At 40.0% G+C, this 27,105-nt stretch overlaps 1 protein-coding gene across 1 annotated transcript in view; it reads right to left on the reverse strand.

Moving 5' to 3' along the window:
- Positions 1–1,107: 1,107 nt before the first annotated feature.
- CNTNAP2 (contactin associated protein 2) overlaps positions 1,108–27,105 on the reverse strand; it is a 1,030,166-nt gene continuing 1,004,168 nt past the window's right edge. Inside the window, exons 23-24 of the mRNA XM_054654380.2 lie at positions 12,749–12,820; positions 1,108–11,752 (exon numbers count right to left, since the gene is read on the reverse strand). Of these exons, the coding sequence (XP_054510355.2) occupies positions 11,553–11,752; positions 12,749–12,820 (272 nt within the window). The 3' untranslated portion in view covers positions 1,108–11,552. The remainder of the gene's footprint in view (positions 11,753–12,748; positions 12,821–27,105) is intronic.

The raw sequence follows: 27,105 nt of genomic DNA on the forward strand, positions 1-27,105 counted from the left end.
CTGAGAGGTTCTTCTGAGGAAGCAGGACTTTGTGCTGTGGACTTGCCTTGTTATTGTTGTCCCTAGACATCTGCTTTTGGGCATGACAAAACCAGGCCATGAGATGAGGCACAGGTTTGTCTGACCTAGCCTGGGCTGCATCCTTCAGAGGCTGAAGGCACCTCCTGAGATTCCACTGGGAAACCAGAGGGTTGCCAGAGATGAGAATCCCTCTGCCCTCAAGTCTCCAGGCAGACCTTCTTTCTCTTGCTAGATTTCAGGGAAGGGCTCACATGGTGGCCTGAGGCAGGAAGAACTGCCTGCAATTAGGAGCCAGCTGAGGAAACCCAAAGACCTTGCACAGAGAGGCAGCAGGCCATTGCATCAGGAGTATAAGTGTGGCTTTCTGCTCCATGGGAAGCACTGGCATGTCTTCAGTGCTCCCAGCTGGGCTGCACACAGAGGGACAACTGGCAGGAGAAGTAGGAGTAGAAGCCCATTGTGTGCCAGAAAGCTGTTGCTGGTCTGCATGGGGCCAGGGCAGGAGGATGCTTGCAGGGAGAACAGGCTCTGGGATGTCTGTTCCCTAATGAGCAGCTCCATGGGCAACAGTAGTCATTGTTCAGTGACCACGTGTCCCCAGCCTGTGGCACACCAGCTCTTGCTCTGAAGGGGCCTAAAGCTTCCTTAGATCTTTCCCTCATTAAATAATCAATATCTGCATGTGCATTGGTCTGAATTCTTTCTATTGATGTTATGAAAACATCTGTAAAAAATCTCAAGCCAGTCAGTAATGTGACCAACCACTTTTGTTTCCAAAAGAAACTGGGTCCAAATTTTTCAGAAGTAAAGATTCACCTGTTCCCTCCATAGAGTCACTGTACACAGAACTCTGAAGAGCCCTCTGCACTTTATCTCAAGCTCTTACACATAGTCTGGGTATTTTTTCTGGGTATTTTATTTTATTGGGGTTTTTTATTTTCTTTTATTTTGTTTGGGTTTTTTTTTGTTTTGGGTTTTTTTTTTTTTTTTTTTTTTTTTTTTTTTTTTTTGTTATTTTTATGTTAAATGAAGATGTCAAATATTCCAAAGGAACCACACACGCACACACACACAAAAAACCACTCCTGATCTGGCAAGGCTCTTTTAATGTTGTACTTTTACCAAACCACAGTACATACTTCAAATAAGGCCTAACAGATTATACTCTTTATAAATTTACAAACAGTTTATTCTCCTTAAAGAGATCATATTACTTTTATCAGTCTTGTGTATTTCAATGAATTATATGTTTATTCAAGCATAACATAGCAAATGTAGCCATAAATCTTTTAGACTAAGTGTCTATAACAGAGGAATCTCAGATACACTATACTTTCAGATTAGGATGTTTTTTAATATACACATTTTTGTTTAGTTAGGGTAACCATCATCTCCTGGTTATGCATCCCATGGGAAAATTGTGCTCAAGAAAGAAACCTGTGGACTAGAGTAACTGCAAACAGAGAAGGTCTTGGTTCACCTGACAGGAAATTGGGCCAGCTTTGTAGGCACATAACCCTGGGATTGGCTTTCCACCTGGTTTGGAGGGAAGGGGTGAGAGGCTGCTTTTGCTTTCCCAATAGCTAATGGCCCTGGTCTTTTCCTGGGTACAGACTGCTCCACAGCAGCAGGAACTAGATCAGTAAGAAAGGACAACTGCATTTCCATCCCTAAGCAACAACCCAGGTTATTGAGAGGTGGCTGGCTGGTAGAGATTAATTACTCAGATGTGGCATACAAACAGTACTTAAAAAAAAAAAAAAAAAAGAAAAAGGGAGCAAAAGAAGAAAGCAAGTAAAATGACCTGCTTCTGTAGCAATTTTCACAATCTTTTGCTACTGCTATGTGTATGAATCTAATTCTGAACCATCATTCTTGTCCTAGTCTCTGCCGATCCCTTTTTCTGCTCTCAAGGCAATACCCATAAAACAGCAACTAGCTGTTGCTATATCTTGTCAAGCAAAGCCAGCAGAGTACCTCACTATGCTGTGAAACCCCCAATAGACTGCTAAAGAAACTGTGTTTTGAGGACCTCACACTGAGCAACATCACAGGCTGTGCAAGGCAGGTGTTTCTGAAGTGTTGTATGGCACCAATGGCTTCAAACCTTCTCTCAAAGACTGAGAAATAGGTTCCTGCTTGAGCCCAATATATCCCTGCCAGAGAACCAGTGAGGAAAGGAAAAAAAAAACCCAACACTGAGACAAAACCCAAATCCAAACCATGCAAATTATAGTTGAATAATAAAAACCAAAATCCAAGCCCGTACCCAAAGTGTCCCTTGCAACAGAGACAGCTGATTGCTTTCTAAACTGCAGAACCAGCCATTTCTGTAGCTCCTAAATAACAAGTTTGGCAATAGTTACCATGCACAAAGTAAAGGCCACTTATAAAACATCTCCATAAAAATATCTATTTATCTCTATATCTCTATTTATATATGTCAGTAAGAAGCATCAGACTGAGCACAGCCCAAGCACTCCATAATGGGGGGGAAATCTATTTAATCTCCATGAAATTAAGCACTCTTAGTTAGGATTGGCATCCACATGTAGGATTAAGTCAGTACAGGTAATTTCCATCAGGCTTCTCTTAATTAGCACTAGTCAAACAGGGTAGCAGAATTGCTGGGGAGCTGAAGCCTCTCAGGAATATTGTGCCAAATCATGCTGTTGTGTCAGAGAACTCCCTGGGCTCTGGCTGCTCAATGTGTGAGTCAGCTCATTAGGACTGAAGATAATTTATGTGATACCTGCCCAGCCAGCTCACTGATGAGTCTTGATCCACTGAAGAGCAGAGGAAAATTCCCCTTTGCTCGTGTATGACTGAGACTGACCATGCAAAGCACATCTGTGGAAAGCCAGTTCTCTGTGCTTCAGAGTTAATAGCAACCAAGTGATGCCTTAGCCTTCTTTATTCAAGTGACTCTGATCCCCTCTCTTAAGCAGATGGAGCTTCAAAAGATCAGATACAATGCAGGAGTTACAATAGGGTGAGTGTAGTGTCTCAGGTGTTCCACATACAGAAGCACTTTTCCCCCTCAGAGATGCTGATCCAATGAAAATGAAATTATTTAATAACCAGTGTTGAGAGTTTTCTTGGATGTGTTCATAACAGAAACCTGTAGGAGTGCTGACTTGTTGGCCCTGTTGAGCTGGACCTTTAACACTCCAAGAGACTAAAATCACTAGAAGATTTTAAAATATAATTTTTTGGTGTCCTACTTTGGAGATTACCAGCAGCCTTATACAGCTGCTACAAAAGCACAAGGGAAGTTGATGGCTGAGAGCTCAATCTGACATCTTGTGGCCCTAAGAAAAATAGATGCTAGCTTTTGCCAGGCATTAATTTCATTATTGATATCTCTTGGGAAAATCTGAATCAAGCAATAGAAAGTAACCATGCTGAATGGAATGAAGTGCAGCTGCCTAATTTTCAGACTCCCTCTGCCAGGCAATGCTGTGATTTTGGAACAGATACAAACAAGTTATAAAATAATGCTGCAGATGGCAGGAACCAAACTTGCACTTTCAGTCACTGAGTACCATGAACAGATAAAAGCTTACTGCAAATATAAAAGATGACAGGAATGGAGTGGCCATAACCCTTCCACTACAATGATTACATTTTAGGAAGGTGAAAGGCTTCACCTCAATGTAGCAAGCATGACTGGGAAGGAGTTTAAAGGTGACAGTACAACGTAGTAAATTTGTCAGTGAGAGGGAACAGTTCTAAAGTAGAGAAAGAGATGTGAAAAAACCCAGAACTGTCAGCAATTTTCTTTCCTTGGAGTAATGGGTAGAGGGGTTTGGAAAAAAGGAAACATTAGATGTCTACAGAGATCTTACTCCTTACTCTTACCAGGAACCGTGTAGTGAAAGGGACTTTACACTGCATTTCAGAGTGCGCAGCAAAGGCAATTCCTCTTTGTTACCTTGCCCTCTTGTAGTAGTTTATGCTCCAGGGATAAAGGTCTCATTAGTGCAAGAGAAAAACTCTGCAGACAGACCTTGATTTTACAACAGAAATAACTTACAGCTAGCTGCTGATACTGTGTCCAGTGTTTTATGATGGCAAACCATAGATCTACTTCTAAACGTTTGCCCAAAGGAGTTTTTCAGGACAAAGCAGTGCAGGGCTATTTGTTCAGCTTGTGAAGGATTTATTGCCTGTGGCAAGGTCAGACTCCTGCAGGGATATGCACACTGTAAGCACGAGAATGTGCACTTTAGAGAGCAAACATTAGCATACAGGGGATGGCTACCTTGTCTTTATTCAGCCAAGTTTATCTCCCATACTTCCACACAGACTTGGCTAGTTGCTCCATTGCTAACCAAAGCCATGATGAAATGAAGGACAGCTCTTAGGCTGGGAATGCCCCAGATGAAGCCTGCTTCCACCTGACTGAAATCAGGTGGAAGATTTACTGTTTTCTGGCTGATTCAAGAGTTTGCTGCCTTGCTCCAGTGACTCTATCTGCCTTAAAGAGCCTGTTGATAGCCTACTACCCTGGAAATGGAGTCAGTGGGAAAAAAAACATTATGACTGGAAAGGATGCTAGATTATCTCATCTAGATTCCCTTTCCCACAAAATGTTGGACCAGGAGGTGTTTTGTGGTCCCTTTCAATTTGTGATGTTCAATAAATAGGAAAAAGGTGACAAAAGACAGGGTCAGGCAGCAACACATCTGAGACTTGTCTTCTAAGCAGGTAGAAGAGCGTGGGTCTTGTGACTCTGTACTCTCACCAGCAGTCTAGAGCAGCTTGTTTAAGTTTGACATCTTCAGCTGTACTCTTGGAACAGCCTATTTCAAAGCATGTGAAAGAGGGAACTCAGATATTTTGGCCAAAAAGGCAATGAACATGTGGCAATATATAACTGGCCACAGCACTGTACCTACTCCAAGCTGCTGACTGGAAGGCAAGAAACTCTTTCTGGTACACTTTGTTTTTCTGCATGCTAAACATTCCCTCAAATGGTTTCAGCTCTGGTGTCTGTGAATTCCAGTTATTTACATTTCTCACCTGTCAGAAAATGTCATCTACCCACCTTCTCAATAAAGTAGAATTTCTGAGAGCAGTTCTGTGCTAGAATACAGAATGCCAGTCGCTGAATATTATCAGTATAAATACCTTTGCATTATAACAATTAATATGGTGATAGTGCATCTCTGACCTTTGGAGATTGCAGAATTAAAACTATGGAATCTGAGGAAATAACAATTTTCTCTTTCTTAATATGCTATTACATACCAAGTGAGAACATTAATCTATGGTAAAACTAAAGGTACACACTTTTATGTTTGTTGTTTAATCCAGATGGTCTTCCTTAAGGAAACAACAGCAGTGGGAGTACAAATTATTGGACATTATTGGAAGCTGCTGAATCACAGAAGAAGCAGGATGTACTAAATTTGTTATTTGCTTATATGTATATTTCCTGAATATATCTTACCCCTGAAGTGGTTCTGGTTGTGCTTAAATAATTGCTCAACTTCGCTCACATGATATTTTGAAAATAGAATATTAGTGAAAAGAAATAATTCTCTGTGAAAGAACCTGTTGGTACCAATTTTTTTTTTTACAGTAAGTGACTTTTTAAAAAAGATTTCTTGTGTAAAAAAGCCACAAATTGGCCCCTTTACTTCCTGATTCTTAAGCTGTTGGCATAATAAGTGTTTTGAGCATAGTGCCTCAAGAAAAATCTGCTAGATATGAAAAGTCAGAGTTAAAAGAACTGTGTTACAGATTGTTAAATAACTGCTTTTCCATCATCAGGTCCAAATCTTGTCTCATTTGAGGCACCATATGTGCCTGCTACTGTAGGGCACAGCCTGAGTTTATCTTAAAAATTGCACTTAATTTCAAGAGCAAGTGATTTTGCTAGCACTGCAGACTCATGGATTTGGAGCAAGTTTGGTATCTTATTCACCCCCATCATGGCAGCAATTGTCCAAGTGGTGCAGACATTGTATCCTGAACAGCCTTAGGTTTTGGAGGTGCAGGTGCGCACCCACATGGCTGCGGTGAGACACGTGGCAGCAGAAGGGAGCAAACTCTTCGTGTCACAATGTTCAGGTATCGGTCTGGCTTTACACTTGAACCTTCACTCCCATCTCTTGGTCCTAGAGCTTTTCTATAGAAATGAGAAATATTCCTGCATAAAGTGTGCCTCTCCTTCCAGGGGTTTCAACAGTCAGCACAAAAGAATGGTCAGAACGTGGTCTGACCTCATTCTGAACACAGAATCCCACCAGGACTTTGCCAGTGCTATATTCCACAAAGGAAGTGAAGGTCTTGGATGGATCCAGGGATTTGGTGGGTGGTTAAGGCAATGCATGCTGTAGACAGAGCAACAGAGCCTCTGACTCAGGTGGTTGCTGCACTGATGCTTCTTTGCCTAGGTTTCACACTCTCCCATTCAAGTGCATTTAACAAAGTTCTTTTATAAAATGCTTTGTGTCATAAAAATATTTTAAAGCCTGATAAAGTAGTTTATTAAAAGGAACAGACACAAGTCTGTTGAGCTGGGCATACATTGTTCTTGATGGTTTCAATAAAAGGCTCTCATTCATGAAGGAAAAGACAGAGTTATGATAGCAAAGGAAGGCAAACAACCCACACTCAGTCATTTGTAGTATGTAACCCTTGTTAGGCTGGCAATGCCACAGGATCTGCAGTAACAAATGTGAGCAGAACTGAAAGCAGACTGCTTGCTGCTATCTGCAAAATGATCAGAAAGGGAAAAAGCAGAAAGGCATTAAATTTCTATCCAAACTCTGCTCTCAGACTCTCTACCCACCTCAACATGTACAGATGTTCCCTTGTAACAGGGAACACTGATGCAAGAGGAACATACTTGCACTTCAATAAATCTTCCCTGGTTTTAGCACCCTCTCTTCTGATCTATAACTGCATTCTGAAGTACCTTTTTTTTCATGTACAAGGGGTCTTTTCTTAAGAGGCCTTTCTGACTTCTGTCCTTTCCAAATTGATTTCCTGGTACTAGAGATGTTAAAAATACAGGCAATGATAAGAATATACAAAGCATGAGGAAACAGCTGTCATGGTGATTAAAACTATTTCAAATGTCTTTTTTTTCTTTTTTTCCCCTCCTCTTTATTTACCAATCTGTTTTCTAATAGAACTTTAGTTAAAAGGAAAGACATTCACAGAAGATATTTTTGCATACAAACACACTGCCCTTCATTCATTCTAATTTGCATGCTGTTGCTGTTAGAAGGCAAGATTTCTGTTTAATTTCTCCAGGATGGATAATGACATTTGATTACCAGAATTTAGGTTCTGCTTTTCAAGAATGACACCCTTTCAGGATTACCATGCTTGATGGAATGTAAAATCATTCATGGGACAAACCATATTGAAAGCTATTGCTTGTCGAACTTTGCTTCTCATTTCAAAAGATACCCTGGAAATTAGATGGATCTGCCATTAAAGGACATTGTTTTAATTAAAATGAATTCTTACCAGTACAATAAACTTGTACATATACACCACTGCTTTGGCAGTCTTACTAAAACATTTGTGATGCCCATCCTCTCACATTTGTCATGCTGCCTAGAGCATGACCCTAAAATGCTGCTGTAGCTTTGAAGTGGTAACTGCTAAAAGATATAAAAGGTACAGGTAAAGCTTAAGACACAAAAAGTACAAAGCAGAAATGCTCCAGTACAAGTTAAAGATACATATTCCTATTTCATACATCTGAATTTTCTACTAGTAAATATGGAATAAGCAGTGTGTGAAAGACCTGATTCAAAACTGCCAGACTGGACTGTGGATTTTCCTTGAGGCTGGGTTGACATCAAAATAAGTTTTCCATTGTTTTGGCTCCTTGGAGCTCTATGTCTCATTACCTGGTGGTTTGCAAGTCTTGTGAATGAGAATCCAAAATATTGCTTACATTATTTCACTAACACTGGGAGCCCTGATCCCCAGCCCAGTCTTGCTCTCCTCACTGCTGGTGGCATTTTTGCCATTGTTTTCTGTGGTGTCAGGAATGATCCTTTAGAAACACAACTGGGATAGTTTGGTTCCCAAACCAGTACAAGAAGCTACATTTCTCTGCACAGTTCAAATAGGTGAAACAGCTACAAAACAGGTGATAAAAGACTGATTATTTTAATATTCTTTGGGGAAAGTACAGAGTTTTATAAAAGCAGGATCCACTCTCCCCTCAAACAGATTTTCCCTCATACCTGTTGAACAACATGGATTTTTGGCACAAGTAAGAGTGGGTGAAATAAACTATGGATGTTATTTCAGCCTTCAATGATAGGCTTGCAGTGGAAGAAATTCTGAGAATAGATATAGTGCTAGCAAAATATACAGGCTACATCTCTGAGTGTGCTCCTGCTTCACTGCCAGGATGCTGAATGACCAGTGCCTATAATTAAACATACACCATTCTCAGAAATGAAATACAAAGCAGAAAGGCAGGAATTCACCCAAAGTCACCAAAGCCCTCTACAGAGACGGCTGCTTGTTGATAATATCATGTCTATGGTCCGATTTAAGGAGAATCAAGAATTCTAATATTTAAAGGTTTCTAGGTTATGCAAGTGACTGCATTTTAACACAACACTAATGTATTTCACAGAAAAAGGTCCATGGTGTCCAGTCAATGGAGAGGTGCAGATGACCCTGACTTGATTTCAGAACTTTAAGCTGTTTTTCAAACCTAAGACACTAATTTATAACTATTGCTTATGCAATGGTCAAAGGTTATTTCCCAAAAGTTCTCGCCTAATCTCCCAGGGTTGTGGGAAATTAGCTGGTAAGTTTTTTAGAAAATCAGTGAATAGATATCACAGGTCTCACTACCATAACTATAACTGTCTCTTGCTTTGCCAAGAACTTGGTTAGACATGAAGATCAAGCCATCTTTCCCTTCTAATGCCATGCTGAGGCATTTGGCCTCAGCACTATTTGCACTGTGGCTGTTAAATCTGTCTCTCTCCCACACAAAGTAACAGAAGACTTTAGTCTCTCAGGATACAGAAGTCTGATCTTCCTCACAGACATTAAATTCAGATAAGAAGTATTTTTTTCTGCAAATCAAATCCCAGTCTATGCAAATGATGCTCTGTTCACTTCTCTTGGTAGCTTGAAGTTGCAGGCAAGGGTGTTTTTCAGAGTGGACTAAAATACCATTGAAATAAAATGAAACATAGAATCATAGAGAAAAGATAATGCTCTTTCAATCCTACAGAGACATCTGTGATTGCTAGGTAGTTGGCTGAGTGGTGGTACCGGGTAGATCCATCCCCTGCTGATATTCCCCAAGGTGAGAAGTCTTATTTTACACCCATGATTAAACCCAGGACTCATCTGCTTGATTACAGACAAGAAAGGCAGAGGTTAATACTGGAGGCAAGGCAAAAGACTGCAGAGCACAAGAGTAACAGAGGTAATTTTTATGCCTACCTGAACCTCTCGGCCATGTATGTTACCTGAGAAACAGTAATTGCTTTTAAAACTTTTAAAACTGGCAACTTTTTTGTATGCTAATTTCAAATCCATAAATAGAAGAAATTAATGGGCTTGATTTGCTTTGATATCTATGTTCAATGATAATGTTCCTCCAAAACAGGACTTTAGGCTGTTTACCATCCTTAAAACCCAAACTACCTGGCCTGACTTTCTGACAAATTGTGCTTATCAATGCCTTGTCTGGTAAGACTCCAATATTTTCTTTCCCCTATATGATTTTTTTTCCATTTTTTTAAGTGTCAATTAGAATAATGAAAGTTGCAACCAAAGAGATAATGTAATCAAAAATGCCAGCACTGCTCAGTGTAGTAGATTGCATGTTTGGGTGAAAAATAAATCTTCCTTGTGCAGAAAAAATTAATTAAACTGTGCATACTAAACCCAGAAATATTAAAGACAAAGCAAATCTAGGACTGTCAGAAGAATAAATACTTTTAAAGAGAAATTCCTGGTATCGAATCTGTTCTTTCAGCACATGGCAAAGTCCTGCAGTATATTCATTCCTTCATTCTGTTCCACTGCAAAACCCATCCACTAAGGCCTTAAATTCTTATCAATTCAGACCATAGGAGAATCATGCTTCTCTACAGACACCAAGCTAAAGCTTTGTTAAATTATTGCCACTAAAGGATATTAAGTCTTCAGGCTGCCCCTTTATCTTTCCTTCTAGCTGCCTGCCTGCTGTTCAGGTGACACCTAGGACACTCCTGATTTGAGAGGAAAAATGGGATGCAATGCTGTACTTGGCATTGGCCTTGCTATTCTTAAAAATGCCCTACAAAGACAGTAAAATAGTTGGGGTAAATCTCTGTATTGAAAAGTAACTCTCCCCTGTGTGGTCTGTGTTCCTCACATGCTCTGGAGGCAGAGTTTTCAAGCCTCCTTTGCCTCACCTTCTGGACTGTGCAAACACTGCCAGTGGAGGCTTTCCTTGCAATGGGACTGAAACAAGGGATTTAAGGAATAAATTGCTACTCTCAAGTTGAAAAAAAAGGGTGTCAAGTCCATGGGTTCAAATGCACTGAGTAAAACTGTACTAATACTTCTATGACAGCCTATTAAGAATAAACAGAAGGAAACAAAGTCTGGCTCTAATTCCCTACTACAATGTACAGAATATGCCAATATGCCACAGGCAGAGCTGAGTTTAACTTGGCACGTGCCTCAGGTGGTGACCTGGTGCCATAGACAAAGACACAGGAACAGACTAGGTCTACAGACTCACACAGCATCATCCTCCCTCAGAGACCAACAAAATAATACAAAAAACCTTTAAAGCCTCCTGTGCTTTATGATAATCCTCTTTAGTAATAGTAGTCATAATAACAGTATTTTTACATTGCTGATGAGAATTGCACACAATCAGTGAAGTGCCTGGGTCAAGAAGATGGGTCCTGCCAGGGCTGACATGGGCTGATGAGATGTTGAGAAATTGGTGAATAAGACTTGCATTAGTTCTCACCCCCGTCCCACCCCCTGGATCAATGTCACCCAAATAAATGGTGACGTGGTCACAAAGGTGCGGGGCTGAGGGCGGGCAAGTGGCCAGCCAGGAAGGAACACAACGTCAGGAAGAAAGGGCTGCCACTTGTTCTCAGGACAGAGCCACCCACATTTTAAACAGCTTTTAAAAATATAAAAAACCAGCCCTGTTTCTTGTCACAGGTATCCAGAACATCTCTAAACACACACAGAAATAGACAGGTATTACTGAAAATTGTAACCAGTGCTGAAGCTGCAAAACTGCTCTTTGTTGTAGTTGTTGGGATACAGAAGGGGCAATTTGCTGTAAATAAATATTAAAAAGTATTTTTTCTTAAATGCTTGAGATATTCTTTTTTTTTTTTTCTCCAGTCTCAGTGGTATTTTCCTGTCACTTGCTCCTCCAGTTGTGCTGATCTTTTTATCCTATGTGTGCTCAAGTGTCCGACACAGAGTGTTCTCTCTCCACTGCAAGAGTCATCCCAGTCCCACCCTGGCCCAGCTCACATCCCACCCCAGGCCCCATCCCCGTGGGCTTAGATAAGCCATTCCTTCTTGCTCTCGTCGATGGTCTCCGTGAAGTTGGGGTCGTTGTTCATGATGGCGGCGTCGGCGCTCTCGGCTGACTCTGCCCCTTTGGCCTCGTTGGTGTGGTAGGTTCCCTTGTGGCGGAACATGTAGCGGATCAGGAACACCAGGGTGCACAGGATGGTGAAGATCACCACCGCGATGACGCCTGCGCACAGGAGGGAAGAAAAGATGCCCCCGGTGAGACCAACTGCAGGCTTTAACACAAAGAAAGGACCCCAAAACTCCTCTGAGCTGAGCTGAAGCTACTTGGGCACGTGGGCATCACCACTACTCCACACTACCATTTTTATATGGTTTCCACTATATACAGAATGCAGCTCCTTGAAGGCTGCTGGTGACTCTCATCCCGTAGGTAAAAACTTCAACATTAATACCTTTATACAGACCTAAGCTATGCTGACCGTGAGGCAGAGGGTACTGAACACTCCCAGAACTGTGGGGTGTATTGGTGATGTGTGGGCAGCTCTTGGAAGGTGGAATCTTGATGTTCTCTTTCCAGTCAATGGCTGTAAAGACCTATCCTAGTTCCTCTACATGTCCTTGAGAATTGGCTTGGTTCACTGTTGGCTCACACCATCCACTAAGCACTGGCTCCACACAATTGCAGATGTTCCCACTTTATCATCAGTTCTAACCTTAATTGCTCTCCCTGCAATGGTCTATCTTGGGTTCAACCCTGTTATAGAGAAGTCTCATAGTGTTACCCCCTTAGGCATAGGTATCTGTGTGATAAAACAACACTGTTCCTGTTTGAGCCCTTCTCTACAGGCAAAGGAATCTTTCAGGATGAAGATGTTATAAAATTTTCAGAAAAAAAATATTGTTACCAGCCAGAGTTATGTTATGCCACTTTGCATTAACTGATGCATTGGGCAGGTGAACTGAGGCTATTCAAGTGTGGCCTGAATTTTTGTGAGGAATGCAATGCTATCTTTCCATTCTTGTAAAGTTTCAAAGTATTAGGAAAAGTTATAAGTAATAATAAAATATAAATTAGAAAGGAAAGATTACACAGCAAACCAAGACTAAAGCAACAAACCTAAACCTGGATATAGAAATATGCAGCCTTATTACCAACTGCAATTCAGCCATCAGAGACATATACTGCAAAGTGTCTTGGAAAAGTAGACAGTTTTCTTACCTCCAATAATAGCTGAGTTTCTGTTAACTCCATCTCCTATAGCTTGACCATTGTATGGAAAATCAGCACTTGCTGTAAATAGAGAATTAAAGATTCAAGTTGTAAATAGCAGTGAAACTTCTGTAAAAGTCCAGAAATACATTCAACATCCTCAAATACAACTTAAAGAGATACAACTGCAATCACTAGATATTTATCTACAGATTAATAAAAACCAAAAAGATCTGTTAATATTGTCTAATCCCACAGAACTACTTGCTTGCTCCTCATAACAAAAATAAAATTAAAATAAAGGAGATACCTTTGGTGAGGATTGCTGTTGGCACAGGAAGACATTTTGTCCTTTACTAACATAAAGTCAGTAAGTTTGAAGTGGTAAAAAAGCACAAAATGAAACAAACCCCTCTCTTTTAAAAGTGTGTGATCATACTTATCATTACAGAGATTTTTGCCTTTGTCACTGCTACCTATTAAAGGCTTCAGAAGCTTCCAGGATTTTGTAACCACCATTGGGCACAAATTCAAGCTCCTTGAAAGAAAAAACTTGAATCCCTTTTGCTGCTGCACAGCCCAAGGTAAGAGAGGGGCTGCAGCTTCTGCTGGTCAGAGCCACAGAGCAGCCACCCCTCGGAGCACATGCCAGCACTTTTTTTGCCATTCTGGGAGAAAGCCCAGCAGGGCAGCTGGGCCACTGCTGGAGCTGCTTTGGTGCTGAGGAGCAAGACTGTGAGCTGGAGGAGCTGAGGCACGGGAGGCTGTGGATGAGGAGAGCCTCCAGCACACGGGTAAGGAGAGGAAGTACAGGCAGATGTGCCAGCATTAATTTGCCAGTGACCTGAAAAGGAGAAAATCCTTGCAGCAGAATTGGATGAAATTGGATCGTAGCCTTGGTTTTAACTTCCAGAAAGTATCACAGAGGTAATCTTATCAATTAAACTTATAAGCATTCTCTTTACAGTCAGACATAGCAACTGGACACTGCAATGACTAAGCAAGCCTAGGGAGCTGGGTGAGCAGTTGCAATAATTTCCTTCTTTGCCCCTGGACTCAGACATTGATTTTGAAATAGAGAAAATGTTGTTAAAAGTGTGTTAACTGGAGAAAGTTAAAATAATCAAGGATATGAACTGCTTCTCTGAGCAGCCTTTAAAACCCCACTGTATTTTCTTTGCTTGATGGACTAGGTGATACTGTATGAAAATAATCAGTTGCCTTTACAGACCAGTGATGCATTCAGTATACCAAAAACTGGCTCAGGGAATTCAACTGTCTTTCTGTTACCATGGATTAAAACCCATAATAAAGTTCCTTCTGTATTGTAAAGCAGCTGCACAAAAGAATGAATGGTTTCAGCTTGCCACATGGCCTGAAAAGAGGTTTGGGGCTAGAGTAGCCCACTGTGTGCCTACTCTGGGAGAGAGTTGAACCAGCTGTGTGTTCAGCAGCTGGTTTTTGGCTGGCTGCCTGGGGGACAAACAGGAGTGTGCTTCTCAGAGCTCAGCAGAGGGGCCCTGTCCAGCAGTTTTTGCCAGCAGCACTTGTGCCTTTGACATTTGTTGGTGCTCTGGCTCCCAAAAACCTTCATCTGCACCCCTCTGAAATGAATCAAGCTATAAATTGTAGAAGATAAATAAATACCTGGTTCCGTATCAGTGGATTTTGCTCCAAAGAACTGTGCCAGGACCATTAATGAAGACATTTTGGCACAGGATCTATAAACATACCCTTGCAGTGCTAAAAGGGAAGGGCTGGCAGTGGGAAATCCTACTTCTAAACCTGCCCTCCCTGCATCTCAAGGAAAATCCTAAAGCCAAATAATACTGTGGGGAAAGCATCAGTTTGCCAAATCACAAGGAATTCCTCTCTGCCATTCTAACCCAAAATGAGGCCCCTTGTCATCCGAGCAGAACCACAGGCAGTTAACAAGTCCTAGTGTTTGCTTTAGAGTTGGTCTCCTGTGTCCTCACACAAGAAATCTGAAAATCTACAATGGTCACAGTTCCTCCTTTCCTTACAATTGAATATTATATTTTATCTTCTTCTCAAAGGTTATTTCAAGAACAATGGCACTAGTGAAGTGTGAAGAGAGAGGAAAGATGCTGTTCATGGCAGCATGATCCCTCTTGAGTTGCCACATCACACTGGCTGTGCTCCAAGGGATTCCTGGCAGATGGAAGACCACAGTCTGTGATGTTCAACAGGCACTGAAGCACACTGCAGGATAAGGAAGGACATGATGCAGGATGTGGAGCTCCATCCTTGATCTTGTCTGAGAGCTGCTGCTAGGACTGGACCCAATGCCTCCACACACAGCTGCTCTCCATGGCACCCAGACATCTTCCACACTCAGGAGGAGCTGTCCATGGGCTCAACAAGCACATGTGATTCACTCTGAGACTCTCACCTCTGACAAGGAGGGAACAAGAACATGTGTCTGGGAGCAGGGGACACTAGTTCAGCAAGAGCTCATCATCAGATTAGCAACATTGTGCCCTGCTGCAGCTGCTGGAGCACCAGGTGTGCTGCAGGAAAAAAAAAAAAGGAGCTTAGACTTTCATGAGTCTTTTTTTTTAAAGCACTTGCAGTAGTGTTGGCAGATATTATCACTGTAATTCATTAATTGCTGTTCTATTATTCTTGGGCCACCTAGACACCTGCTTGTCTATTATGGGGATTTTTTGACTGAAAAGTATCTAAAATCTCATCCAAGTGTGGGGTTATAGAATATATTTTGCTGCAAAAATATCCATATAATTTTTTAAATTGAAGTATTACTATAGATGTATAAAGAAGAAAGAAAACAACTAATTAGTTTCCTTTTTTAACAGGACATTCCCTTGAAATTCTTCAGTAGCTTCTCAAACTATCAGAAAGAGCTATAGGTCAGAGGTCTAAGAACCACAAAAGGGCAATTCCTGCCACAGCAATTAGGCAGAAAAGAACATATGAGGGTCCTTGACCCTCCAAGATGAGCTTAACAGAGTCTTGTGCCCAACCAAGTGCAGGTATTTCAGACAGGAGTTACATCATTCAAACACATGGGGAATCCTCTCTGACCTTACTACAGTCCCATTCCTTGGCAATATTAAACCAAAAAGACAACTAAAAAGAGTTTTTTTTCCATTGCTGCTGGAATTCAGGAACTAAAAGAGGAAAGAACACATTAGATCATACTGACAAAGGGACAGCAGTAATTCTGATCCTCTGGTAAAAGCACAGAAAACTATATAAAGTGCTGCTCATAGGCTGTAAAGAGCAATTCCTAAAACAAATCTTCCCTAGGTTTCTCCAAGTAGCCATGGTCTCATGTGTGTGATTCAAAACACGAAGAACGGAGCAAAGAGCTTTTTAATCTATCCTGGGAAACAGAAAATCTATCCTGAGAAGCTAAATATTGACCCAAGAAATGTCCTGCCAGCTGCCTGAAATCCTCTGCTCACACAGCTGTGGCACAGAGCCATCAGTTTGCTGTCACAGCACACCAAAGACCTTTTCCTAAAACCTGCAGCTAGTGCAGGGACAGATTGCTCTGTACCAGGAGATGCTAAGCTCCTCTGTGGCTTAGGAACATCACTTTGTCTGCTTCCTTTCCAGGATCCAGGCTGGCAGATGCTGTTCTTTGCATTGCTGTTCTTTGCATTGCTGTTCTTTGCTGTCTTCCCTCAGAAGGTCATCAGGTTTGCTTCAAACACCACCATCCTGAAGCTAACTTATGTAAAAGGACACAGTACACTTTGCTTTCTCTTTCTGTCATGGGTTGCTGTTTACAAGGCCATAGTTTCAATAAGCACAGAGTAAACCTACAGAGTCTGTACTTATGTTTTGCACTTTTCAACTTTCTGTTATTAGGGTAAATGGGGTTGAAGAAACTTTGCAGCACCTAAGAGAGTGATTAAAGACTGACTGCAGGCAAATTCCATATGCTGGCCATCATTTTAATGACATTTGAAGCTTTAGAAGACCACAAAAATGCAGTAGCAGACCTACCATCCTTCAGCATGCCCAGCATGGTCATTGCCACAGTCAGATGCAAAACAGCAGCCCTCAATGAATGGAGAGGGAAGATGGGACTGGATAAACAGAGCACAACTAGGATTAGATGTTAAAGATGACAGATGTGCTTGGTTTAGCTGAGTGAATTAATTCTGCTTCATTATTACAGGCATGATTTTGCATCTGCCATTTTCAGATGGAAAATGTTTTACAATGGATCCCACACAAAAGCCTTTCGCAAATTCACAAAATTGAGATAAAAAAATGACCTTGGTAAAGTAGTCCAGAAGGTGAGTGTGGGCTGAGAAATGACCAAAAGGCTGTTCAGTAAAGGCAAGGGCAAACCCAAAACCAAAGCAAGGTAGGAATTTTCAGGTAAAGAACAGTATCAAGAAGTGCACAGTAAAAAGGCAAATTTTGTTTTGAGATACATTAATAGGAGTGGTTATACATAAGTCATTGAAAGCAATTTTTTTAACTGAACTTTTTTCTGAGTGGGCAAGTCTTGGTTAAAATATACCACACTACAAAGGCATATACAGCTTTTTAGATTTGCTCCACAAAAGGAAGTGTGAGAGTTATCACAGGTCTAAAATAATCAATTAAATGTGAAATGCTGGAAAGTGAGCTTGTTCAGACTAGATCTTATGTGCTGCAAGACTTCTTTGACCTTTCATCTTTGCAGATGTACACAATCTTGAGAGGTGTCCATCCATTACTAAAACTTTTCAGGGTTTTCACATAAATATGAACTGAAGGAGCAACCAGAACCACCAGACCTGGTGATCACAAGGTACATAAAACTCACATCAATCAAGGCATTGATTAGAAGCAGAATAGTAATATAAAATAAAAGATGTGAACTATAACTCATCTTCCCTGATTCTATTTTGCAGCCAGTATCCAAGAATTGACTTTGCAATGACAGCAAATGCTCACTTACATGTTAAGATTTTGAGAAAGTGTTGGACACTAGATCCATTCACTAATCTGGTTCTCCATAGGACCACAGCACAGAGAAAAATAAAAGCAAGCTCTCTGGTGTCATTCTGTAAATTATGTCAACTCTGCTGGTCAGGTGAGACTGTACTGCTATGGCTTGAAATTACAGAGCTCTCCTTATTACAGACTCTAAGTACAGAACCTAATTGCTTGACTCTTGATAGTAGAAATTAATGTGCAGTCACAGCCCCATTCCCCTTCCTGAAGGGACTGGATCACAAGTGAAACTCTAAACACAAGCACAGAAATGATGGAGCAGGAGTAAACAACGCCATTACACAGTCCTACATCAACGGTGAGCAACACAACCCTTAGAGTGCCCTTTTGTGCTCATCCCACTACCTGTGCCCATCCCATTCACTTCTCTCCTCCTGAGTCTGGCTCTGTGAAGAGCTCTCATGGCACATAAACTGCAGCAATTCAGCAAAATAAAAAAAATTCTGAAGCAGTATGAAAAAAGCTGCCTCTTTTAATGCATATTTTTTGCGTCATTGTATTGAAAGTTCATATGTTTTTATCTTTTAAATTAATGCATCTATTTTTTTTTCCTACTTATCAAAGCTGAAAACTCAGACATGAGGAAAACTACCCTACTCCTGCTTTTCTAGGCATTTGAGAGCAGATTCTGAGGGAGGACTGTTGAACATTAAACTCTGTTAGCAGACTTTACTTGAAGTCCTACGAACACCAGGTTAAGTGTTAACACCAAGAATTTGGCTGAAGAGATTTTTAATATTAAACACCTCCAAGTTTAAAAAACCCAACCTCACACTTACCCCCCCAAAAATATCTAAATATATTATTAACCATGTTGTTTGTAATAGGTCAGCTTTGTTCTAGCATACTATGTGGGGTCAATCATCACTCCTTGAATATTTAGTGATGCCTCAAGTGTAGTGTTAGAGGGTTATATGTATGTCCCCATTATGAACCACTTTCCTGAATTTATAGAAATAGAAATCTTCACAGTCACTGACTTAATAAATTCTTTTTTAGCACAAGTTACAGGATATTGGAAAAAATACACCCACTTAGCAATTCTGTAACTACCAGAACAGACGTGCAGCTTTGAGGGAAAATTGGGGCTTTTAATTTAAAAAATGTCATCTTCTTCTCTCTGTTGCCAATAATGCTAATTATTTGGAACATGAAAATCTCCATGTTGGAACAAAAATCACTAATTTCTTCAGTCTTTTACGTGACATTTGAAGCTTTACTTGACTGGGGGGGACAGAGAGGAAAAAATCCTCCAGTGCATTAGTGCTATTTGGACCAATTACTTATACTAAGTTTTGTCAGGTATGTTCAGTTAGATCAAAAATATTTTGAAAAGTTACATTTTGTTTTCCCTAAGAACTTTTTGTTGAATCTCAAGCGGTTTTTATGTCAGCTTCTGGTGAGTTCTGCTGAGAGAGATACATGCACAGAGATAATGGAAAACACAAAACCTGTGTGTTTACATTTCTAGTGGGAAGGCTCCCCAATCCTGTCTTTTTATTCCAATATAAAATGAATATAAATTTAAAAAATCCTCTTAAATGATGGCTTAATAGAAATGTTGTCCTCTGAACACCCTTCTGCATGGAAATGCCTTGGACAGTGGGAAGGTAAGTGGGGATTAGAGAAGAAAAGTGTTGTTGGATGTTACTGTAAAAAAAAGCATGAATTTTAGAATGAACAATGGAAACGCTAACAATGAACAATGGCAGTGCTGGGAGAAAAATGAAGTGAAAGCTCCCTGGTCAATGAACTGGGACAATAAAGACTCTCAACACTAGACAGCAGACAACCTAATCAGCTAAGATAGTTATTTATGAATTGCTGTGTTACCAGCTCTTTAACTTCTTTCTGCAGGTGAGCTTTGCTGTCCATACTCTTAAGGAGAGGAGGAAATGGAGTTTTACCAATGGCTTACACTAAGATAATTGTACAATAGTCTTTTTTTTTTTTTGGTCTTGAAAGGCAATCTTCCTAGTAAAGGGAATGAAACACTTGTGCTTTATTAGGAGACCAATCCTTGCAGCTCAAACTCCCCCAGTCAGTCCTGGATGAAATACAAAACAGGGAAAACATTCCTGCACTGCCTGTTGGGATGGATTAGGTGATTATCCCTTGCTTTCCCCTTTCCATGATTGCTCCACACCTTCTTTGGCACACAAGCAAGTAATTGTGCAAAGTACTGGTAAGGCAAGACACGTCGTAATACTAATACCTGGTCCATGTAAACTATGGAATTTTATTCATTTAAAAATGAGAACAGGCATTTAACTTTTTGATTTTGTTTATCTGCTGTTGAACTTCAGCGAGTTGGATCTCAGAATTAGTATTTTGAACATTTTCTCTGCCAGATTTCCAATTGATTTGCAGCCCATTAGAGCACCCTCATCCATCAAAGACCTAAACTTATCTATCTTTTAATTCCTGATAGCAACATCTGTTTGACACCGAGTCTCACTATGACTCCAGACAAGAGTCATGCTGGCCTAAGCTATCACTTCCATGAAAATTTTATGAGCAGTGCTTACATTTCACCTGTTAAGGAAGAGTCACAAATATTTCCTTTTATAATTAATGTGGAAGATGAAGCGCTTTGGTGCTCTCAAAGGAACAGTGGAGTTAATGTTGGTCAAAGCCTGGCTGTATATAGCTAATCACTGAGAATGGACCCAGAGGGAATATGTGAAAGAAACACCCCTCTCCTCCCTCCCAAAAGCAAGAATACCAAACAAACCTGCAAACTTATGACAGCTACAAAAAAGGAGAAAAAAAGAGAAAGACTCAGACTGGGGATAAGAAGTGGGTCAGATTGGAGAGTTTAAACCTAAAAAACCCTTTAATAGCTGTAATGACCTGACTGTAATCTAGAAGAACCTCTTACACAGGAAGGAAGTGTGTTTCTGCCTGAGGAAAGGAAAAAGAAGCAGTCACAAGAAGTGCTCAGGTATCTAAATTTACTAAAACACTTCATCTAAAATGGACTATTCTCTACTCCATTCTCCCCCTAATTTACACCATCTCTATATGCCTAGTTAAGATTAGTACTTGTGTAAAAAATAAAGTCTTTGCAGAGGGTGGAAAAGACTCTCTTTTTAGTATTAGCACCTTCTCTTGACATTAGGTAGCAGCAATTTTAATATTCAAATCACTGCTTATGAAACAGCTACAATACTGGTCTGTCAACGAATGCCAGAAGAATTTACAAGCTTGGCAGTCTGCCAGCTGTCTGATACACTAGACAGAGTGTCAGAAATCCCACACAGAAATTATATAGCCTTAAAGTCAAGAGAAAGCTATGCATAATTGTGTGAAGGAGCTATATGAGACTGAGGGAGGCATTTTTATTCCAAATCAATAGAGAGATTTGCAGTAATTCAAGCACCATAATTAAACCCTTTAAAGATGAAGCACTGATTGTGCCAAATTTCAGACAGATGCTCTTCCTCGTTAGCTGTTTGATGGGCAGGAGAAAAATAGAAACTGTTGCATTTAAATGTTCACCACTTACCCTCTTGTCTGCAAGAAACGCTTGGTGCTTAGAAACTGAGCTATGAGTTTCTGCTAGACTTAATCCCTCCTGACTGACTGACAAAAAAATGCTACCTTTTTGTTTGAAAACAACTCAGGTCAAGGCCATGGACTTCTGAGACAATATTTATATTGGGAGCATGGGGGATGAATGCTGGTCATTCTCGACAGAGTAAACAATCACAGAAATGCACCAGACTGGCAGTGGAAGAACCTGTTGACCCACAGGGCAGGTTGCAAGTGCATCTTCAGTCTCTTATATAAGGAGTATAAATATTAAGCTACCTTACTGGCAGACAAACAGCCTCCCAATGTTTACAAGCCATGTTAATTAAAAAAAAAACCAAACCAACAACTCTGAGTAATCAGTAACCCCGAAGAGAGAATCCGGCATGATTCTCTGATTGCAGTACAGGTTTGCTACGCTTGAAAAAAAGAGGAGCATCATTTTATTCTAGCAAATGCCTTCATATCTATTTCTAATTTTGCTAACACTAGGAGATCAAATTTAGATGTGTAAGGCTGCATCATGAACAAAAGTGGTGAAGCTCCTCTGTGCCTCCTGCCTGGACTTGCATGCCCATGCAGGAAGCCTAGGGAAGTGACCCTGATCTCCTGCCATCCCCTAAAAGAGAGAATGAGCACTTTGTCACATGTCACCACTAACTTAATGCTCATGCTCTTGAACTCACTGATGTGTACAGGACTCTTTCAATGCCTGTGGCCAGGAGAAGAGTGTTTTGTTCATGTGTTTGTGACCTAAGACAACTTTGAGGGTTGCATTGTCACCTATCAGCAAATAACGCCTTTGATTCCTCCTTCCCACTGCGTCATTTATAACAAGCCCTTGACAAGGGCAAAAACCATTTTCCATCTTCCTAGCCACATCCACAGCAGCACACATCTGACCCAGCTTCTCCTCAGGTGCTGCTGCTCTGCTCTCTGAGATGTGATACCAGTGGTCAGAGGGTGAGATGTGACTCAACCCATGGCATCTGAATCTGGAAGGTGACCTTCAGTACTGCCACCACATAAGTGACACTTTCTCTTGGTGCAGAAATTGACTGCTCTCGTTCACTTGACAAAGAAATTAGCTGGCCAAATAGGTGAGCTTGGATGTGTGGCCAGTGCTCAGTGCTGTTGCTCCCTTCTCCTCCCATCACTTGTTAAAGGAAGAGGGATGAATTCATAACAAAAAGAGAGTGAATCCTGCAAGCAGCTGTTTTAATATTGATGACAGTGGTACATGATTTTGCAGGACATGCTCAATATAGGTATCAAAGTAAGCTGTTGATTCGTAAAAGGCAAGACCTTTCAACTATTACAAAAGAATAAAGAGCATTTAGGGTTTAAACACACAAAGTCAGAAAAAAATCATGCCTCTTGAAGAATGTAGAGATGTAGCATTTAATCCTGCTCCATTTAATTTGTAATATGTTGAAGCTAATATAGGTTTAACTAAATCCTATGTTAAATACTCTAGATGCCATTCTGTTCATACTCAGAGTAAATGCATCTTGCAGCTACAGAGCACTATGACAACTTAGGGCTGCTAAAGTTTGCCAACTATTGTGTGCATCTTGCCTTTCTGGATCTCCTGCTTTTACTAAATTCAAGATTGGGTGGTTTGGCAAGGTGGAGCACATTTTACGTGAAACAGAGAAGTATATCCATGTAATATGTTTCTTTTATCCTTTATTTATATGAATAAGAAAACTTCAGAGATGAGATTTCATTAGTAATTGGCAGAACCTTAGGTAAAAGCACCCAACAACGTCACTACAATAATATGCAACTTCTAATTTGAACTACAAGGCATTTTAGGTGTTGAATTTTTTTACTACAAAAATAATAATGTTTGGGCTTTTTTCTGCTTCTCTACAATGAACAAGGTGTCAGCTATCATTCACCTATATATTAGCTAATTTGAACTGAGAGATATTAAAAACCCCTTGTGATTAGCTTTTTTTTTAACCTATGCAGCAGCAATAGATATTAAAATGCATACCAATACAGTTAAAGGCTATAGAAATTAAAACTTTTGTTTTGAATTGCATGCCAGACAGGTAATTCAATGGTTTGGACAATATATAAAAGTAGATATGTTAATTGATCAGGCTCTTTTTAGCCTCTTTTCTACACTCCTATTGATGTAACCAAGGCAAATTGGATTGTCTGACATGAACTGAGATAATACTGATGGGAGGAAAACACAGGAAGTGAACTATATTGATGATCTGCTTGGATGTCGTTATTGACCTTTTTCTTTTAAATCACTAGAAAGTCACGTTCCAGAAAAGAATGACTTGTTGAATTCCTGTACTTCATCATCACGAAGAAAGGATCACCATAGCAACAGGAAAAGACTATGTATTGTGAGAATACTCACAAGCTGAACAAGATAATGGTTTAAGAGAATGTCCCAGGAGCATGGCAAAATGCCAGCCAGGGGTGGGGAGGGAGGGAAGTGGGACTTCTACAAGAACAAAGGAATTTAAAAATATCTAATATTATAAATGTAAAATATATGTGTACTCAAGGCTAACAGAAAGTGCAAGACAGTGAATATGACAAACTGTACAGCCCATTTGTCAGGGGAGAAAATCAGCAGGGCTTCTTATTGATAAATCCCTGAACTAGTTTTTAAAGGTCAACTGCCAAGTGACTGATGTGTGTCATTATGATTTTCCCTTTAGCCTCTCTGTTAGGGCATCCAAAATGTTTTGCAGCTAGCAGGAGATGTTCATGCAGTAACTACACAGAAGAGTTTAAAGAAAACATTTCATGTAGGTCATCCATCAGGCAGAACCTGCTTAACTTCTAGTAATTATCTGCAAAATCTGATCCAGCACTGTAGTTGAGAGGTGAAAGGATCATTACATTTGTCATCTGGTGTATCTGTTCTATTTAGACACTTATCTTTGATTCCCTCCTACAACATTTTTCAATCCTCAAAGTTCAATTCCACAATATTTGAGAAACAAAGCTAAAAACCTAAGATTAACTCAAAATATGAGTCAGGATGAGTTCAGAGTATGTCATTGAATAAAATTTAAACCATATGATGCTTCCCACAAATTTTTTCCTGACTGTTTTATTTTCGCTATGAAACATCCATCCTTAGCTCTCATGTTTTGTTAAGAACTATTTAAAATTAAATAGGTAATATAACACTAAAAATTACAGATAAAAAAATGCTGAAGATGAGAAACACTGCACATAGTAATTGCTGCTTTCAAAGCCATGTTATTTGCAACCATTTCTTTGTGGCAAAGTGTGAGTGGCTTTTGCTTTAACATCACTACAAGTGCTTCTGTGAATTTCAAAGCTGCTTTTTGTCTTTCTCCCTTCAGCCAGTTTAGTAAAGGAGTAAATTCACACTGAGAAAACAGAGACTATTCCAGTTCTGGAGCCAATAACTTATACCTCTGATTCCTCCATTTTGTCTCTCGACATAATTTGTGTTAGAAAGTCTTAAGTAGGGTTTGGAAAACACAAAAAAATCCTCAGTGGAAACTCCCAATTTACTACTGCAAAGTGACACTTAAACCCAAGCATTTTAATTTAGATGACGATCATTTTGATGACTGACAGGCTATGACTTTGATGACTCAAGGTTACACAGTCTACAGAATACATTTTTCCTGTGACTGAACTATCTATGTCAGACCACCACTGATACTTTCACAAAGACTCAGCTGTTTTTACTGATATTGATAATGAGTTGCTGAGATACCGCCTCTTTGCGCCATGGAAATGCCACCCACAGTAGAAGCCAGACATTGCTCACCAACACCTGAATATCCTTTTACTCCTGAACCAGTGAAATGCCACTTCTTTGCTGTGAAATTTATTTCTACAATCACAACTCACCTGACATTGTTGCTTGCTTTGCTGTACATCAGTCCCTCACTAGAAGTCTTTGAAGCAATATGACCTTCTTCCTCTGCTGCTGCGGATCACTAGAGAGGACAATACAAGGGATTCCTAGCTCCCAGTCTTCCAAAAACTAATCATTACTGAAAATGAAACTGGGTCTCTTGAGCTTTGTCTGCCCATGACTTGAAACAGTTAAGTCTGGCTGTGGCAATGAAATCTATTTTTTACTGACAGAAGTTAACAGAAGCTTGAGCCAACCTACTAGTATGCTGCATGTTCCCTGACATCCTTCATGCTGTCTCTGTGTCCAAGTACTACAATTTATCCAGAAGAAAAAGTGTAAATTGTAATCTGTCAGGTCAACAAAGTTTACAAGATGAGATTGAGCCAACACAAGGTCAAGCATAATAGCATGTGCCAAGGACAAACAGGACCTATTTTTGAACTGCAGGAGATATTAGGAACTGTGCAAATATCCTGAGCAAATCCCACCGTAGTCTTTTGCTAGCTTGCACTGAAATGAAGTGGACAGAAAAGTAACCAACAAAAATTAACGACTAAAGCCCATTAAATGCCCATGATTCACAGCAGCAGCACATCCTCAAGGAGTTCATGGCACATTTTTTAAAGACATGAGCCAGTGCAGAATCCTTCAGAAAATGTGTATAGAAAGAGGAGTACAGACCACAGCCTTCAGGTACAAACAGGCTGAATAATTCCAGAGAAAGAAGGGACTACTAATTTATGATGAAAAAAATTCAGGTAGAAAAGTGCATGTTTTAAGTGGGGAAGAGACATACTGAAATCTTACAATGGCATGGCATGGCAGCAAGGAGGGAATGACAGGTTTTAAAGAATGATACTGCTTGTATTAATGTGTGCGATCCTCAGCTCTACAAGGAGCTTTGTCTCTCCTTAGAAACAACTGCCCTACTTCTCTGCTGAAGAAGAGATGAAAGGAAATGCTGCAAGGACTTCCTTGACACTGCAAGGAAAAAAACCCTAAACAACAACAACAAACCAAACCAACCAACCAACCAAACACCCACAAAAAAACAAACCTCAAAGGTACGACTTTGACATGTACTTCTGAGAAAGACATATATACCTGCCTGCTCTCATTTAAAACCTGGCATATGGATGCATCCCCAAACTCAAAGACTAATCATTATCAAAATCAAGTTTTTCCTCTAGCATTTTAATTTTATACCACTTCATACAACAAATTTGCTGGGACAGGTTCTAATTTATGTTCTACAATTGAAATCAGAATGAGGACAAAATGCAAGGGAGGCATCAATGTATGCCTGATCCTATAAATCTAAAGGTAAACTGATACTCAAGAAGCAAAAGAGAGAAAAAATCCTCTAAAGTTAGCCACAATGTATATTTTCAGGGCCTGTCAGTCACAAAGCAGGGTGAGATTGCTGGGATCTGCAAATTGTTTTGGCTTCCAGCATTTTCAGCACAAGATGAGCACCACCATGACTAATGGGATTTTCTATTAAACACGGCCTACGGAAAGTAGACATTTCAGAAAACAAAATCAGCACTTTACATAAATGCATTTATGCTTAAAATTAGATTTACTTTTTTTTTTTTTGGTATGAAGCTGACTGCAATATACTCACTTATTAGGAATACAGCATAAGAAATGCTATTGTACTTTATTTAGATGTACTTGAAGCTTTTTGCTGACTACAGAGAAAGTGCTATTGCATCAGTTAGGTCAAAATGCTACATTTAAATAGCCTAAGAATTACAGAAAAGAAAAATAAAATAGAATATTAAAAAAAAAAAAGAATAAAAAAGCAAAAGAAAAAAAAGCCTCCTCTGCAACTGCATTTAAAAGTAGTGGCAAATCTCTGTCATTCCAATTTTGCATTTCCTACCTTGATTACAGTCCTAGAGTCACATATCAATCACTTAGCTCTCATTTTTACTTTTCTTTACAGAGG

Source organism: Agelaius phoeniceus, chromosome 1 (genome assembly GCF_051311805.1).
Source record: "Agelaius phoeniceus isolate bAgePho1 chromosome 1, bAgePho1.hap1, whole genome shotgun sequence".
In the NCBI taxonomy this organism is placed as follows: domain Eukaryota; kingdom Metazoa; phylum Chordata; class Aves; order Passeriformes; family Icteridae; genus Agelaius; species Agelaius phoeniceus.